Genomic DNA, 19,137 nt, shown 5'->3' on the forward strand with positions numbered 1-19,137 from the left:
CTGTGTAAGCTGCTGCCTGGGTACTGAGGGAATTGCCTGTCATCTGTGACTTGCTTGTGCATGGCTGCAATGCTACAGCATCACCTAGGCTGCACAGAAACGTCCTGTACCTGCATTAACTGGTGAGACCTATGCTTCCTGTGTAAGTTGCTGCCTGGGTACTGAGTAAATGCCTGCCATCTGTGACTTGCATGTGCATGGCTGCAATACTACAGCATCATCCAAGCTGCACAGAAATGTGGACAGAGGAGCACATTATCAGTACTGTACCTGCTTTAATTGGTGAGACCTATGCTTCCTGTGCAAGCTTTTACATGATTATTGCATGCAAATCCCTGCATATTGAGCAGTGTGCAGTGTGATCTAGCTTAGACACTGTCTGTACTCGCTTGCTGAAGCATCGAAAGGGGAAAAAATTACTATTTGACTGAGTAAAGATCCAGCTCCATACTATATTTTATGTGCTTGAGTATGACCGTTTCTGATATGTTAAACCTCTGATATAGTAAACTACTTTTCCCGGTCCCTTGGAGTTCAGTATGAAGGGATTCTACTGTATTGCCTATTGGGACAATTATGACTAATATCGTACATAAATAATCTTTTATGATATATTTTGTTTGTCTTAAAGTGACACTGAAGCAAAAAGAAACGTATGATATAATTAATTCTATGTGGAGTACGGATAATTAATAGAACATTAGTAGCAAAGAAAATAGTCTCATGTTTCTATTTTCGGTTATATAGCTTTTTTTTTAGAACATTGCATCATTCTCTGATATATGAAGTTTACACTCGGCATTTTAAATGATTTGATGGTGTTAAAGCAGACCTGAACTCAGAATTTCCTCTCCGCTCTAAAACAAGCAACAGCATAATAACCTTTAACCTCCTTAGCGGTATGCCCGACACTGTGTCTGGCATACCGCCAGCTGTCCCCAGGAGTCCCCCAGTATAATTGTAAGCGATCAGATAGCTGTAATAGCTTCAGCTAGCACTAGGCTATCTATTAGTGGTGGCTGGCATCCCCCTGATTACTTCTCATCCCCCCGATCGCTGCTAAATACATTACCCAGCCTGGATTCAGCGATCGCGCAGTCTCCCTGCACATCTCCGGTCCTCTCTATGGGGAGGATCGGGTCTGTGCATGACGTCCTGACGTCACCGATGTCATGTTCGATCCTCCCCATAGAGAAAAGAGGAGCTGTGCGGGGAGGCTGCGCGATCGCTGGATCCAGGCTGGGTAATGTATTTAGTGGCGATCGGGGGGGGGGGGGGGGGGATCAGAAGTAATCAGGGGGATGCCGGCCACCACTACTAGCTAGCCTAGTGCTAGCTGAAACTATTACAGCTATCCGATCGCTTACAATTATACTGGGGGACTGTAGGCTGCAAACCCTCCGGCGTGAGTAACGCTCAGGAGATTAAAGAAAAATATTTCTTTGTTACAGCTGATACACATCCTGCAATAAATCTGCAGTGTGTCTACTTCCTGCTTTCATGGAAGCAGACATATTGTTAACATTCTTTATTTACAAATTAGCTGCTCTGCTTTGGCAGTCAGCTGACACAGCTGAGGGAGCAAATTACAGTGGTGGTTAGTCACAGATTGGGGGGGATTGGACAGGCTGAACTCTAAATACATACAGGGTGCATTTCTATATGTTTTCCCTCTGTCCTGTGCAAGAGTTCAGGTCCACTAGAACATTTCCAGATTTCTCACCCCTTCTCTTCTATTTTAATAAGCCGTTCTGGGATTTCTTTTCTTCCGGGAAAGGTGAGAAAATAGATCCCCGGCAGGACTTGCTGTTCTCAGTGAGATAAATTATCAAGTTCAAATAAAAGAGCAGATTAGTCAGCTTAAATTACTCCTATTCTTGGAAGCGCAGTGTGTGCCAGAGTCATGAACCAACTGATCTGATTGTTGTGCTGCAGAAGGCTGGCTAGTGGTTTTCAGTCTTTATGTTTTGATTTGGGACCGGCGGTGGGTTTGCTCCCTGTACAGAGTCTTCTCAGCTTTGAGTTTGATTAGCAGCCATCCGTTGGCAAAGTTTTTGTGTGTGTTTTGTTGCCTGGTTAGTTTACAGCTTTTGTGCCGTCTGTACAACACGTTTCAGTAGTGGTGTTCATGAATCACACAGAAACATCTTCAGACTTGCTTTGCGCTGGCTCCTGCCCCAGAGGGCAAAACAAATATTCGAAAAAGGGACACTTCGCACAATACTTGGATTTTGGAATAAAGCTCTGCTCAGTATTATGTAATGAAGCAAATAATGTTTCTGAGAAAAATAAAACCTGGAAAATACTAATGATAGAAGGGACATTCGCATGGTCTTTTTGTATTTTGTGCATTTACACAATAGTTGTTCCATTGACCAAAAAAGAGAAAAAGTCTACCCAAAGTGATTCTTAGTTTGGCTGAAAACAAGGCATTCGTCTATCAAGTCCAACCAGAAATAAAATAATAATAATAAAGACGGTAAGTAAACATTGGGTCCCTTTCTCTTCTGCACCTTCGCATATCCCAGTTGATCCAGGCTTAAGCTGCATACACACATCAGACCATAGTCTTTGGAAAATGAAAGATCACAGACCAATCTTACCACCCTTCATGTAGTATGAGAGCCATACCTACACAGTCTATTCTATGGAGCTGAACTCCCCATCAGAAAAAAAAATCTTTGCAAGATGCTGCACAGAAACATGCTGCACACACTCAAAAGATCTGTAGCTGCAAAAGATCTGTTCCTGCCAAAAATCCATTCCTGCAAATTGCATTCATAGTCTATAAGATCTGCAGATCATCATACACACATGATTTAACTGACATTCATCTGCAGATCAGATCCACCAGGATGGATTTTCAGATCTGCAGATGATTGCTTGATCTGCAGATGAATGTCAGTTAAATCATGTGTGTATGATGATCTGCAGATCTCATAGACTATCATTGCAATTTGCAGGATTGGATTTTTGGCAGGAACAAATCTTTTGCAGATACTGATCTGTTGTATTCTGTACAGCATCTGTGTGTTCAGCATCTTGCAAAGATTTCTGTCTGATGGGGAGTTCAGCTCCATAGAATAGACTGTAGGTATGGCTCTCATACTACATGGAAGGGGGTAAGATTGGTCTGTGATCTTTCATTTTCCAAAGACTATAGTCTGATGTGTGTATGTGGCCTTAGGCCCTACAAAGCTTGGGCCAATAAACCTACAAAGCAATCCTAATTCGAAGCTCGGGATCAAAATCAGATATTCAACTTCATGCTTTCCTCTCTATTCTCCAGATCGGGGTCGCGCTCCTTCTCTCTTGCAGTGTGGCCGCGTAGTAGACCTTGGCTCTGGCTTAGTGCGCATGCACGGGTGGGCTTGCCCGCCGCGATAGAGGGAGAAGAGCTACGCGACCTTGATGTGATTGGCGACAATGCTAATCTTTGGGGGGGAGCGACAAGGGACATTAGAATAGAGGGGAAAGCCTCAATAGGATCCTGAGGATTCCCTCTCTTTAGGTAAGTATCTAATTGTGTATCCGAGCTTTGGCTCTGGTATACTTTCAGGGGAGAAAAATTCCTTCCCGACTCCAGGTGGTAGTCAGATAAAATCCCTGGATCATCTCTGCTGGTAATTGCCTGATAATTATAGCCGCGGATAGGCAGATATAGAATTTGTCATAACTACTTCCTGTGTTAAAATATTCCTAACAAATTTTACTGTAAAGAACCCCTTCTTGAAGAGAGTCTGAAGCGAGAATAAATCTCGCTTCAGACCTCATAGTTAGCAGGGGCATGTGTGCCCTTGCTAAAACGCCGCTATCGTGCCGCTAAACGGGGGTCCCTTCACCCCCAAATCTCCTCCGTACAGCCGGGGAGCGCTTCCTGGTTGGGGCAGGGCTAACCGTCGCAGCCCTGCCCCACGCGCGTCTGTCAGCGCGTATCTCCGCCTCTCCCCCGCCCCTCTTAGTCTTACTTCACTGAGAGGGGCGGGGGAGAGGCGGCGATGCGCCGCTGATAGACGCGACTGGAGGCAGGGCTGCAGCCGTTAGCCCTGCCTCCAGGAACAACCAAGTCTGCGACCAAGTCTTGCGGGGGTGGGTTTGGGGGTGAAGGGACCCACGTTTAGTGGCGCAATAGCGGCGGTTTAGCAGGGGCATACATGCCCCTGCTAACTATGAGCTCTGAAGCGAGATTTATTCTCGCTTCACAGTCTCTTTAAATAGACAGCAAAACCCTTTTTCCTCCATAGGCAGATCATGTCCTCTGTGCAAGGGTAGGGACAAAAAGCTGATTCATAAGTTATGACATTGAAGAAGTCCCTCATATACAGGAATGAGGGAACTCTAAGGCCCCGTTCACATCACAAACGCGGATGGCCATGCGTGCGGAACGCAACGCGTATGAACGCACGCCATCCGCGTTTGTGTGTCTTGCGTGGCTGATCCCATCACTGAAAAGTGAATGGGACAGCCATGCGTTTGTACAAAAAATGCATGCAGCATGCGTTCCCGGACCGCACAGGTCCGGAACGCATGCAGTGTGAACATCAGACATTGCACTCTATGCTCTGTCTGATGTCGTGCGTGTCGGCCACCTGCACGCGTTTCCAAAACGCGGCTGGAAACGCGTGCAGTGTGAACGGATCCTAACCCAGTCTTATCCCGCTTAATTCCAGGGCTGTGGAGTCGGTACAAAAATTATCATCTGGCACCTCAGTTTATGAAACCTCTGACTCCAGGTATCCAAAAATTGCTCCGACTCCTTGACTCCAACTCATTTCCAACTCAGTCATTGTTTCTCTGTGTGGGTGCTGAATAAACACCAGTAATTTACATTGTGATGCGGTGAAGCTGTACGACTCCAGCGTTTGTGTTGTTGTGTCACTTGAACGTCTGCTGCTTTTCTCTGTCTTTCAGCATCTTTCTCATCGACCACGCCTGGACATACCGTGTGGAGGGCGCCCGGCAGCAGCTGGTGGAGGTCCCTGGACTCTTGCACCGCATGGCCAACCTTATGGGCATCGAATTCCACGGGGAGGTGCCGGATGAGGGAGTGGTGGAGGAAGTTCTGAGGGAAATGTGGAAATATAACCAGACTTACCAGCTCTCTCATGGGGTAAGGCACACAACTTCTGCTGGCCTTAAAGTCAATGGGAACCGTAAAAAAAAAAATTAAAAAAAAGATACTTACCTAGGGAGAGGGAAGGGTCCTATTACTATAGAGCCTTCCCTCGGTGCCCATTCCAGCGCTGGCTCCCCCCGTAGCAGTATTTGACTAAATTAGTCAAATACTGCTGTCTCTGCCACCGAAGGGAGGCTTCATAAGTCTTCAAAGAGCCCGAGTGCTCCCAAAGACAGGAGCAAACGGATGGAGCCACCTGTCTTCGGGAGGACTCAGCTGCCGAAGACTTCCGAAGTCCCCCGCAACAGGGCATTTAAACTGAGGAGCTGCTTCTGCAACGAGAGCACCAGGAGAGGAGAGAGAAGGCTCTAGAACAGAGTTTCTCAACGTGTGGTACGCGTACCCCAGGGGGTACTTCTGAAGGTTCCAGGGGGTACTCAGGCTTGATATACTTAACCAAGAATACCCAATTTAGAGTTTTAGAAAATGATAAATCTTATTTAAACAACACCAAATAAGTATTTTAGTTAATTAAAAGCAATAGTAAGTGCTTGGAAATTGTTTCAAACCAATTATGTACTACGATTAAATATATATTTGGCAAGGGGTACTTGTGATAATGTTTACTATGCTAGGGGGTACTTGGTGAGTACAGGGTTTTAAAAGGGGTACATACCAATAAAATGTTGAGAAACACTGCTCTAGAAGACCCAGAGCCTTCCCTCTCCTTAGGTAAGGATCTGTTTTTTAAATAGACTCCCATTAGTTTTAAAAACTGGAAAGGGTGTCCAAAAAAGTTCTGGAGACAGACTTTAAAGGGAATCTGTCCAGGTGTTAATGGAGTGAGATTGAGGCCTGAGTCATAAGTTGTGTCCGCCCTTCCTACCTCAATAAGCTGCTCTCATTGGCCAATGAGAGCAGTTTAGTGAAGCAGGAAGAGGCAGGCACAATTTACACCTCAGGCATCACTCTATAAACAATTGGGCACAGATTCACTTTAAAGCGGCGATTGTCAGTCATAAAATTAAATTCCATTTACTCACTGCTCTGCGTTTATTATATAGTCTACATTCTGACCCTACATTGCAAGCATTCCAATATAATCATAAATGATTCTGCTGTAATTTTATCTCAGTCAGCCTGGTTCATTGCTGGGGAGAGGGAAGCTTGTTATCTCTCCTCCCACATTCCTGAGCCTTACTGATTGGCTGAGGGCAGTTGTGTGTGACAGGAGGCTGAAAATGGAAATATACTTCACCCCTCTGCAGAAGCTGCTGGCATGTGTTTACAAAGCAAGCTAGATATGACAGTGCAGTTTTTACAGAGCTTAGTGTGGAGGAGGGCTGGCAATGCATACACCATTTCAGGCAGAAAAAGAAGAAAAAAAAGAGTAATGGAAATTACATCAGAATTGGCTTCAGCCAGAGGGAGTAAAGATGGAAATGTCTGGAACTCTTGATTTACTACTGTATGTAAGATTAATTGAAATGAAAACATGGGTGGTAAAATACATATGTAAGTAGAACAAGTACTTATCTACTTGTATATGTGTTTTTTCCTGGGAGGGTACGCTGCCCCTGCTGCTTTAAAGAAAACCTGTGATTTAAAAAAAAAAAAAAAAAAAACTTAGAACCTAACCTTAGTAGAGCCCCTTGTCTCCTCTTCTTCTTGGTGGCCGCTCTCCTGTCCGTGAACAAGCGCGGACGTACTGCGCAGGCACACTGACGGCCTGCTCCTGCCCAGTAGCATGGAGTAAGAAGCTGTGCATGACCGGCTTAGTGCTGCTGCACAGGTGCGGGCCGTCTTGCGCCTGCACAGTGTAGCCACGCTTGTACACAGATGGGAGCACGGCCGCACAAACCTATTGGTCGAACAGGTTCAGGGGGTCCCAACTCTAGGAAGGTGGGCTCAAGGGGGATGGGTGAAGCCTCTGTAACTACCGCTATAGGCTGCAATGTTAATTATGGCTAAAGTGGCGCAGTCGGAATCAAGAGTGTTTGAGGACTAAATTAGAGGTTGTCAACAATGACAGGGTCTGTGTGAATGAGGATGGGGGTGGAGCTTGGATTGAAATACGTACCTGTCCTGACGTCTTCAGGGCACAAGATAAGCTCCGCCCCTCATCCCTCCTCAGCAGTATGGTGGTGGTTATTTTTCTAGTGACTGCTGAAGTTATTCGGCAACCTCCACTGCAAGGCTTCGGACCACCCTGTGCTCGGCAGCCACCAATCGGGCTGCGGCCACGCAAGTGGGAGTTACCGGAGTCTCAGTGGCCAGGGCGGAGGTAGAATGATCACCTGCCTGGATGGGAGACTTCAGGATAGGTCAGTATTTAACTCTGCAACCCCTCCCCACACCACCACCACCTTCCCTGCCTCAAATCCACCACCATCATTCAGACAGAGCCTTTCATGACAGGCTTGGTCAATTTACACTTAAGTGCTCTTTAAGTTCATATCATCCGTAATATGGGTGTCGGCTATAGCTGGACCCCGAACCAGGCACCAAGGAATCAAGTAATCAGTAGGGTAATATATTTGTTATATTCCCTAGATCATCCTAGCACAGGGAGAACAGTGTTTCGTCTTCTTCTACCTTCCCCCAAATACCCAACAGCCAGAACGTGTACTTCTAAAAGAGCAGTTTGCCGCCCTTTTTTTTTTACTTACAGCCTTAGAGAGATGAATGAAGCAAAATCACAGCAGCCTCTTTACCAAAATCGGCACAGAGGAAGTCAGAGCAAAAACGGTTGCCCAGAAAAAACAATCAAGTTTCAGCTGTTGAACGAAACAAGGGTCTGACTGTTACTTTTTGTAACTGCTGCACTTTTCATAAATCTGCCCTGGTGAGTAAAACTCTTCATTTTTACTCACCGAAATATAAATAGAGAACTGTCTCTTTTGAGAGCCCAAAACATGAAGTTTTTAAATTCTCAATATTGACTTTTTAGATCTGAAATGTTCAAGTTCTCAAACCCCATTTGTAGCTGTTGGCCTGTCATATTACAGCTGCATAAAAGACACCTTTAGCCATGGGAAAATGTTATGTACTCACCTAGAAAGAGCCTTCCCAGTCCTCTCTGTGTCCCCTTTGTTTCACCACCAGCCCCCTGTTGTAGCATCTGAATATAATGTGGAAGAAGTACTCTGATCTTCAAGTACTTCCAAAGATGAGCCGCTCTGTACTGTGCACTCAGAGACCAAAGTACAGTTCTTCCGGGGAGATTTGAACGGGGCCCGGCGGGGAAACGAGACCTATGAAGGATTGACAAGACAAATAACATTTAAATTGCACTTTTCTCCTGGCGGACTCAAAGCGCCAGTGCAGCAACTAGGGTGCGCTCTATAGGCAGTAGCAGTGTTAGGGAGACTTGCCAAAGGTCTCCTACTGAATAGGTGCTGGCAGAGCTCAGATTCGAACCCTGGTCTCCTGTGTCAGAGGCAGAGCCCTTAACCATTACACCATCCAGCCACGTTGAGAAAGCTATGCAGAGCCTTTCTTCGTCTTAGGTGAGTATGTGACTTTTTTTTTTGTGTTTTACGGGGTCTAGTTATTTAAGACCTCTGCTGTCTTAAGTATTTTTCTGTGAGCAGGTTCAAATTTGCTTTATTCATTCCTGAGTTTAGTAGTCTTAAAGCATAATTGGGCCTAAGTTAGAAGACGAACAGAAAGCTGTTTGAAAGCTCTCTCAACCCATTAGCAGCTTCAAAGGAATTATCTTGTATGAGATAAGTGCACTGCTTTCACCACAGCTAGCAGAACTCTTTGTGCTGTAAATTCTTAGAATGCTTTGATCTCTCTCTGCTAGCAGAGGATATAGAAACTGAAAGCGGAAGTCCTCTGCTATTGTCTCACACTGCCCCCTGGTGACAAGTGGCCATAAATGCAAATCACAGCAGTACTAATTAGTAACAAGGAACTAACACATAGGAAATCAAAAAATGTGGTAAAATAAATTGGCCTGGAGCGCTTGCAAGCCTCTAAATAAATTGGTGGCTAAAGGGTTAAAGTGCTGTAGTCATATTTTGGAAACCAATATCGTTTTCTCTAATATCTCTTCATCACCTGCTAATTAGAGGAAGTTCCTGCTTACTTCCTGCATGTCCCCGCCCCGTCAGTGACATGGTTCTCCGCCCACCTCGTGTAGTCGAGCGAGGAAGAGAAGAAGAGGTAGGTAGTCTGGGAGCCACCTCTCACTTGACGGAGGCTGGTCGTCTTCTGGTTTATTGCAGGGCCTGTTCAGGAGGGGACTAAGGTGGAGCTTTGAGATTGCAGAAGATGGGTTTATAGAATATACAAAAGCTGCAATTGAGAGCTTTCACTAATTTACTCAGGGGCATGCTAATGTTTATAGATTTATACCTACATCAGGTACACTGCAACCTAAATATGTGTCCAGTTGTGTCTCAGTTGGTCTTAGTTTCTTTGTATCAAGCTCTTTATTTCTTAGTCTGCAGAGGAGAAGGTTCCGGTGTGGTACATTATGGATGAGTTTGGATCCAGAATTCAGCATTCGGATGAGCCATCGTTTGGCACCGCCCCTTTCTTCTACGCCCCCCACCAGATAGCGTACACTATATTGTGGCCACTGCGGGACCTCAGCAATGGAGGTATGTGCGCTTCTATGGTTGTCCTGCTTTATTTTATTTAGTTTTGGTCCAGATCTCTGGAGGTCCCTTAATAAGGGGAGTGGGAATCCTTTGGCCTGTAGAGAGGGGGAGACCAGAAGCCTAATAGCGCAATATCGTTATGTGTATAAAACGGTGGGGGATTGTGGGTAATTTATACTCACAAGCATGGGTTGCAGTCCTGCAACCACCATATAAGCATGCAGAAAATAACTGTTCCTGCTCAGTATCCCGGAACATTATGGAACTGGGTGGTCGCTCTCCTATGAACCTTTCTACTGGTGAACTGTGTGCATCAGGTGTAAAGTATATACTGTTTTTTTCGCCTTCCTCTGGATCAACAGGGATATGTGAGGGAGCAGGCTGGTGTTGTACTTTGTTCTCTGGTTGAACTCGATGGACGTATATCTTTTTTCAACAAAAATAACTATGTAACTAAGTGGTAAAGGGAAGATATGTTCCCTGAGCCAATAAGATTGATTTTTTTACCTTTAAAAAAATTATTTTATTTTCTCAGTTGAAATATCCTCACCATAAATTGTGCCAGAACATATTCTAAGTTTTGTTTATAAACTGTAAAATGCCAAAAAAAAATTGTGTTTTTCTACAGTTGCACGTTTTATTTTTAAACTAGAATTGGTAAAACTGAGAAATAATGTGTTTTCTCAAATTTTTTTCCCTCCTTTTTTTTCCCATTAAAATGCATAGAAAACAAAATGGTTCGAGGGGAAAAAATGTCATACAATGAAAGCCTAGTTAGTCTTCACAAAAACTGTATATATTTCATTTAGGTGTCATAAGTAGCGATAAAGTCAGTGCTGATTAAATAGGGACATAGCTAAAATGTCAACTGCTCTGGTCCGTAAGGGTGAAACAAGGTCTGGATGTGAAGTGGTTAGTGAATTGCAATGTGTATGCATTTTGTACTAAAGTGCCTGAATGCGCGTTCTTTATAAAATACTTTTTCTGAAGATTTATGAATACTGATAGTCCCGACTAATGAACAACCTGCCGATACCCAAAAATGGGTAAGTAAAAAAAAAAAAAAAATTCAGAAAGACCTGGTAGTTTTTAGATTCAAATAGTTTATTTGGACATCAAGTCAATTTCACATTGAACATGCAAGCTGTGCACATTGTGTTGCTTGAAGTCAGGATTGCAGTCAGAAACAGCTCTAGGCCGATATATAAGGAAGACACAAGCTATGTGATTTTTAGCTCTCTTTTATCCTGAAATATCAGTGATAAGCAGGTTATTTGATTTACTTTGGGGACCTGTGGTGACCTTTTTACTGCCTGCACTGGTGTGTCACGGTGAGCTTTTTTTTTTTTTTTTTATATGCTGTAAAGCCAGATGATATTTTTGCAGGATTAATCTGAGTGTGCTGGTCTCTTGTTTTCACTCGTCCCCCCGCCGCGTGATGTCACACTTGTGCTAGCCAGCAGGCTAACTGTGCGTCTGTACAGCCTCAGCCCAGCGATGTCATCGGAGGGATCAAACTCCAATCCCTGTCAGGCGACATCCATCTAACAGGCCTTTAGCAGGAAACATCCTTCTAGTGGCGGATAATTAGGTCAGTGAATAGATAATTAGGTCAGTGAATAGATCTGTGATCAAGTGCAGACAAGCAATTGGAAAGAAGAGGTTAGCTGACATGATTTGGAGTCTGGAAGAAAACATAAGATGGTGATATTGAGGAACAAAAATGTTCTTTTTAGATGAGTGTTTTTTTTTATGTGAAAAATGTTGTTTTTACCTTGTGCATAGGAGGGCAGATGTATTAATGCGCCATATCTGATCAGTTCATTTCTCGCCTCTCGTTACAGAGGAAGTTTCCCGTGACTACGCTTTTGGCGAGACGAACCCTTTAATACGGAGCTGTCTGCTGTTGCCATGGCTATCTGACAACCTCTCCCATATCAACCACGAGACGCCGGAGCCCTCCGAAACTCATTATAAGGTGAGCTTGTATTGCGTACTGTAGGCTTCACCTAGTTCTGCCCTCCTTAGGCTGGTTTCACACTGTACATTGGCGGTGCGGCACTCCAAAAACAGGCTTTCGGGGGTTCTCCCGTTAGTACATCTGGTTCTTGTCTTAAAGAGACTCTGTACTAAAAAAAAAACATCGCCAGGGAGGGGTACTCACCTCGGGAGGGAGAAGCCTCAGGGTCCCAATGAGGCTTCCCCCATCCCTGTAGCTGCAGGCAATCCAGCGCTGGCTCCCCAAAGCGTACCGCAATTCTCGCTCGACAAGCCTGAGAAGGCTTGATATATTTACCTTCCCTAGCTCCAGCGGGGGCGCTGTTGCGGCTCTCAGCACGGAGATGGGTGGAAATAGCTGATCTCTGTTGGGTCCGCTCTACCGCGCAGGTGCAGGAGACTTGCGCCTGCGCAGTAGAGCAGACCGACAGCGATCAGCTATTTCCACCTATCTTCGAGCGGAGAGCCAATACTGCGCCTGCGTTGGAGCCGGGAAGGTAAATACTTAAATCCCCGCTGTTCTGAGGGGCACAGTGAGACCGCCGTGGGACACAGGAGGACTGGGAAGCCTCGATAGGCCCCGGAGGCTTCCCCCACCTGAGGGGAGTACCCCCCGGGGAACTTTTTTTTTTTAGTTACAGCTTTTTTTTAATGTAGTATTGGGTTAAATTGCTCAGATATTCTTCTCAGTGTTCAGTTGTGTGGGCGACCACTCTTAGGGCTCTGTGCCTTCAGCAGGCTGGTTCCTGTCTGGGGATCAGAGTCTCCCGGTGGATTTGATCATCTGCTATTTGTGGATGACATCCCTGATATATGAATGTGATCCGCAGCAAGGAGGCATGTTCCTGTCCTCTCAACCAAAACATCTGAGATGAGATGTGGCGATATCTTAGTGTTTGAATGTAACTAACTGAATCTAACTCTGTACATTATATCCGCCACGATGTGTCTGTAAAGAGGGAACAGAACAGAGGCTGCGCACAAGCAGGCGAGCATTTTTATTACTGCAGACGGGGACAATTGGCTAGGAAGGAGATATACAATAAAACTCTGGAAAAACATCCAAACCAACTAAAGGCTCTTACACAGGTCTAACCCGATGACATGAGCAAGACCAAGCGATTGAAGACTGTATTTACCATGCACCAACCAACTGAACGACCAACTCCTCTGCATACTACGCAAGCGGAATGATGGACTGCACAATATGGCCGCATTCAAAACAAGTGCAAGTTGTTCAAATGACATTGTACACATGTGCCCAACTGCACCATATCAGCCCAACAGTTGTATGAGTTGAACCGGGAAAACCGCCTGTTATCCGTCACTCGTCTAGTCGTTAGTCACACGTTCACGTGCCCAACTATCGTCCAACAGAGCAAGTTTGGATGATAGTTGGGCAGAAGAGTTGATAGATATTTAGTCATATTTTCGCCTGAGTTACGCATCTGCAGTTATTGTAAACCGTAGGTCAATACTAATATGTTGGTCCTGAATTTGTGATTCAGAGGATCAGCATAGTGGTTAGGCAGCTAGAGTAGTCAGTCCTCCAGGCCTAGCCACTGAGCCATCGCGCAAACCTTCTAACCACTCAACCATCGGCAAACCTAACCACTATGCCAACAGCAAACCTCCTAACCACCGAGCCATCGGCAATCCTAACCACCGAGCCATCGGTAGTCCTAACCACTGAGCCATCGGCAATCCTAACCACTGAGCCATTGCATGGTCACGTCTGCCTAATGATACTTTTTTCTCTTGTTTTATGTTTTTTAGGGTATTTTTGCTGAGAATAAAGAGACCCTGCCTCATCCGGTGGAGCCTGCACTTCATGACAAGAGTAAAATCTTCAAGTAAGTTGAGGAGGTTTGAAAATGGGGTGTGCCATGGCGGGGGGAGTGTTGGCAGGCATTACATACTTTGGGGGGTGGTGGGGTGCTTCCCAGCCCCCATCTTAATGCTGGCATTCATCTTCTCCAGGGGGACCTGCAGCTGTGAGTTTGAAGTGCCACTGGCGGTTTTGTTTGCTCCCGCGCCATCGCAATGTTTGCTGTACTCCCATCGAAGCACTACATCTCCCAGCATGCATTGTGGTGGTCAGGGTCGTGCGACACCGCAGCGAGCTTCAATCTGCGGAGGGTCCCTCTGGAAGAAGATAGAGGCCAGCATAAACACAGGGGACCTAGGGAGCACCCGCTTCCCAAGGTAAGTGCCCCCCACACACATACACGACACAGTCCATCTACAAACCTGTCTTAGGGGGAGGTTCCTTTTATATATTTTATAAACGAGGTGCTCAGGTCCCTTTAAGGGCGACAGTTATTGTGGGTGTGTATGCACCTTACCTCCTCCCCTCTTTATGTAACACTGAGCAAAGCATGTTGGCTTTAGCTCCTTTGCAGTGTGTTAAGTCACATGTTTTTGTGTCCGCAGGGTTTACACAGATATGCAGCAGGTCATGAACGGCGTCAACCATCCACGGTTTGTGTTCACGAACGATGAAAAAGAGGCCGACATCCTCTTCAACTTCTCCCACTTCAAAGACTACAAGTGAGTAGAGCTGTGACATTAGCGGAGGAGTATAGCGCCCCCTACAGACCACTTGTCTATTCCTTTATCCTAGCGACTCTCTCTTCATGAGGTTTTTACTTCCTGCTTCCTCCAGAGCACTCAGCAAAGAGCGTCCTCACGTCCTGCTCAACCAGTTCCCGTGCGAGAACCTTCTGACGGTAAAGGATTGCTTGGCATCCGTCTCGCGGAGGGTGGGCGGGGCTGAGGGCCCAAAATGGCTGCCACGTACATTCAACCTGAAGACGGAATTACCGCAGTTCATCAGCTACTTCAAACAGCGTGAACAGCGGTGAGTCTATATTGTGCTATTTGCCATTTTATTCTTTTTTTTTGTTCTATTTAGTAAGCCACACATTAGTGTCTGGCGTAACTACAAATAACGCACCACCATACGATATCCCATGGCAGCCATCTTCATAGTGTCCCGACAGATGCGCTATAACACTTCCTGGCACTGATTCACTTGCTCCTGTTTTGTACCTAGCCTGAGGAAGCGGTGATTGTCCCGCAAAACGTGTTGCAGATTATTTTGGATTAAGAAATGTTGTATGTCCACCAATACCCTCCATTTTTCAGCTGCTTTTAAAATATTTTATTGCCGATTGGCGACTCTGTATATATAAAACAATCCTCCTAGTGTTACCTACAGTGGGCCGCTCCGTAGCCCCCCGTCTTTATGCAGGCCTCCATCTTCTATGTCCCTTTGCTGCAGAGCAGTAGGGACGGAGGAGTAATCTAATTGCATTGATGAACTACATCTCCCGGCATGCATTGTGGCGGCCGGGGGCGCACCACATCACACTGTGTATTTCAGTTTGTGGTACAGGGATAGAGAGAATAGATGCTCACTTATAGATAAGTGAATACGCGCTGCCGCCCCCAAGAAGCCCGCACCATTTACTAACCTTTAGGACCGGGGTCTCAAACTCGCGGCCCGCGGGCCATTTGCGGCCCTCGATACAATATTTTGTGGCCCTCGCTAGCTTCCTTATAGTTCGCCTCAGTGCTCCCAAGTAATCCGTCGCATCCCCGTCGCTAAACGAGGGCTGCAGAGCCCCCGGGGGGCAATCCGCCAGCATTTCGTGGAAGGCGCAGAGTTTTCAGCTTCAGCTCTGCCCCTCCTGACGTCAATCGCCGCCTCTCCCCGCCCCTCTCTGTGAAGGAAGAGTGAGAGGGGCGGGCAGAGGCGGCGATGCACCGTGATTGTGAAATTCCTTATGCGGCCCAGCCTTATCCTGACTTTGCCTCCTGCTGCCCCCAGGTAAACTGAGTTTGAGACCTCTGCTTTAGGAGGAGGTTGATTTTTTTTTTTTATTTTTTTTTTTTTTTTAGTTTCAAAACTTTATTACGTAGCTGTTCAGAGTAAGTGTAACATTCATACAGTACAAAATGTGTGTCAAAAATACTCTGGTTGCCAAGATTAAGTATAGATACATATGGGTATAAAGATAGTACATCTCGTTAACAGTACATTCCCATATACAGTTACTCATAAAATGTTATGCTACCTATATCATTTTTTAATATTTGCCAAAACCCTATTTATGGCAAGATGGAGAGAATTAGTAAGGGTTCCGGCTGAACAGATCAAATGATCAAACTGAACAATAGGAACTAAATAACGAAGAACTAAAAACTAGTGGTCATCCGTGCATTAAATCCACAACTGAAGCAGATAGAGAAGAGAAGGAAGGAAATGTACATATAAATTCTGATAGGTCATTCAGCAATCCAGTTACAGCAGAAGGAGGCAAGTCCTCAGAAGGAGTCTAAAAGACTTCTGATTCCAGGCAAAGTTGCATTCTGTATCCAGGGGAGCCAGAATCTTTCAAAGTGGTCAGTTCTATCAGATAGATTTGCTTTTATTTTTTCATTTAGAATAGGGATATGTATTTGGGAGAGCACTCTAGTATATATTATTTTAGTCTGCCGCCATTACGATGCAGTATATGTTTTAGCAGAGTTCATTGTGACTTGTATGTTTATGCTGGGGAGGAAGTTAATTTGAGAAGTTTACTGAACTTAGGAGCTGCCAGTTACTCAGTTTACAAGTGCGCCCACAACCACACCTGCTCTGGAGGCTGAGCTTGTATCAAAATAAATCGGGTGAGAAGTCGTGCCCTCCCCACATAGTTAGGCCTCTGGTTAGCATTTCCATCAGATGTAATGCACAACAAATACACTTTGGGAGGGGCATAGGAAGTGGAGATCACTGCCAGAGCCACTGGTGTCACATGACAGGAAGTGAGGTGACATCCACCCCAGAGAAGTCAGACAGCCTGCCCAATGAGATGTGATTACAATGTGTACAGTGCAGCTAAAGATCTGTCATACACAAAAAATAAACCAAAATGCAGTTTATCAGTGTCCATAGACATAAACCAATGTTCCCAGCCAGAGTAGGTGATATCATCGTGCCACTCGGAGAGAGATGATCAATGAAAGGCCAATATTACAGGCTTGCAAATTGTGTGCAGCTCGTGATGGGACCAATCAAAATCAGCAGGAAGTGTCTTGGCACCGTTATAAGCTGCAAACAATTTGCACAACATTTTCATACAATGTTGTTGTCCCTCTCTGATGACCGTATTGGGAGTGGAGCAGAGTGATTGGGCGGTTACTTGGAAAGGAAGAATGCAGGGAGCCAGCACCCAGGTGTAGATGCCTGGGAGTATGCCAGTGCCTAGCCCAGGCATGGGCAAACTTGGCCCTCCAGCTGTTAAGGAACTACAAGTCCCACAATGCATTGCAGGATTCTGACAGCCACAGTCATGACTCAAAGGCAAATGGATTGTGGAACTTGTAGTTCTGTAACAGCTGGAGGGCCAAGTTTGCCCATGCCTGGCCTAGCCTCAACCAGATTGCTCTTACGGTCTCCGTACAACCAAAAGTAGAAAAGAGGTGGCACACCACTGGCTGCAAAAAGTTGCTTGTATTGCGGAACAGTGACAACTTAACAGTGACACTACATGTTACCCTTCATGTGACATAAATATAAATGCAAATCTATGTGAACCACTAAAGCCATTAGAATGTTCATAAGTCCATAAACGGTCAATGGCACTCCTACAAGCTACCAACTAAAATAAGGCAAAAACTGACCATGATTCTGGGCACTTCTGATTAGACTACCCCAGAGCAACCCGTGGGGTAGTCTAAGGGGCCTAACGTCCTATTCACACGTCATTTTGAGGCATTTGGATTCTAGACTACTGCTCACGGTTTAGGGCCCCTAAAATGCCAGGGCAGTATAGGAACCCCACAAGTGACCCCATTTTAGAAAGAAGACACCCCAAGGTATTCTGTTAGGAGTATGGTGAGTTCATAGAAGATTTTTTTTTGTCACAAGTTAGCGGAAAATGACACTTTGTGAAAAAAAACAACAATACATATCAATTTCCGCTAACTTGTGACAAAAAATAAAATCTTCTATGAACTCATCATACACCTAACAGAATACCTTGGGGTGTCTTCTTTCTAAAATGGGGTCACTTGTGGGGTTCCTATACTGCCCTGGCATTTTAGGGGCCCTAAACCGTGAGGAGTAGTCTTGAACCCAAATGTCTCAAAATGACCTGTGAAATCCTAAAGGTACTCATTGGACTTTGGGCCCCTTAGCACAGTTAGGCTGCAAAAAAGTGTCACACATGTGGTATCGCCGTACTCAGAAGAAGTAGTATAATGTGTTTTGTGGTGTATTTTTACATATAACCATGCTGGGTGGGAGAAATATCTCTGTAAATGACACATTTTTGATTTTTTTTTACACACAATTGTCCATTTACAGAGAGATTTCTCCCACCCAGCATGGGTATGTGTAAAAATACACCACAAAACACATTATACTACTTCTCCTGAGTATGGCGATACCACATGTGTGACACTTTTTTGCAGCCTAGGTGCGCTAAGGGGCCCAACGTCCTATTCACAGGTCATTTTGAGGCATTTGTTTTCTAGTCTACTCCTCACGGTTTAGGGCCCCTAAAATGCCAGGGCAGTATAGGAACCCCACAAGTGACCCCATTTTAGAAAGAAGACACCCCAAGGTATTCCGTTAGGGGTATGGTGAGTTCATAGAAGATTTTATTTTTTGTCACAAGTTAGTGAAAAATGACACTTTGTGAAAAAAACAATAAAAATCCAATTTCCGCTAACTTTTGACAAAAAATAAAATCTTCTACGAACTCATCATACACCTAACAGAATACCTTGGGGTGTCTTCTTTCTAAAATGGGGTCACTTGTGGGGTTCCTATACTGCCCTGGCATTTTAGGGGCCCTAAACCGTGAGGAGTAGTCTGGAAACCAAATTTCTCAAAATGACTGTTCAGGGGTATAAGCATCTGCAAATTTTGATGACAGGTGGTCTATGAGGGGGCAAATTTTGTGGAACCGGTCATAAGCAGGGTGGCCTCTTAGATGACAGGATGTTTTGGGCCGGATCTGATGGATAGGAGTGCTAGGGGGGTGACAGGAGGTGATTGATGGGTGTCTCAGGGGGCGGTTAGAGGGGAAAATAGATGCAATCAATGCACTGGGGAGGTGATCGGAAGGGGGTCTGAGGGGGATCTGAGGGTTTGGCCGAGTGATCAGGAGCCCACACGGGGCAAATTAGGGCCTGATCTGATGGGTAGGTGTGCTAGGGGGTGACAGGAGGTGATTGATGGGTGTCTCAAGGTGTGATTAGAGGGGGGAAATAGATGCAAGCAATGCACTAGCGAGGTGATCAGGGCTGGGGTCTGAGGACGTTCTGAGGTGTGGGCGGGTGATTGGGTGCCCGCAAGGGGCAGATTAGGGTCTAATCTGATGGGAAACAGTGACAGGTGGTGATAGGGGGTGATTG

The 19,137-nt window shown here is 45.4% G+C and overlaps 1 protein-coding gene across 1 annotated transcript in view; it reads left to right on the top strand.

Annotated features, from left to right (window-relative positions):
• Positions 1-19,137, top strand: part of TTLL12 (tubulin tyrosine ligase like 12) — a 52,974-nt gene that overhangs the window by 17,606 nt on the left and 16,231 nt on the right. The window contains exons 3-8 of the mRNA XM_068278158.1: positions 4,912-5,110; positions 9,567-9,726; positions 11,571-11,704; positions 13,501-13,577; positions 14,158-14,274; positions 14,390-14,584. Of these exons, the coding sequence (XP_068134259.1) occupies positions 4,912-5,110; positions 9,567-9,726; positions 11,571-11,704; positions 13,501-13,577; positions 14,158-14,274; positions 14,390-14,584 (882 nt within the window). The remainder of the gene's footprint in view (positions 1-4,911; positions 5,111-9,566; positions 9,727-11,570; positions 11,705-13,500; positions 13,578-14,157; positions 14,275-14,389; positions 14,585-19,137) is intronic.

The sequence above is a fragment of the Hyperolius riggenbachi genome, chromosome 3 (assembly GCF_040937935.1).
Source record: "Hyperolius riggenbachi isolate aHypRig1 chromosome 3, aHypRig1.pri, whole genome shotgun sequence".
Lineage (NCBI taxonomy): Eukaryota > Metazoa > Chordata > Amphibia > Anura > Hyperoliidae > Hyperolius > Hyperolius riggenbachi.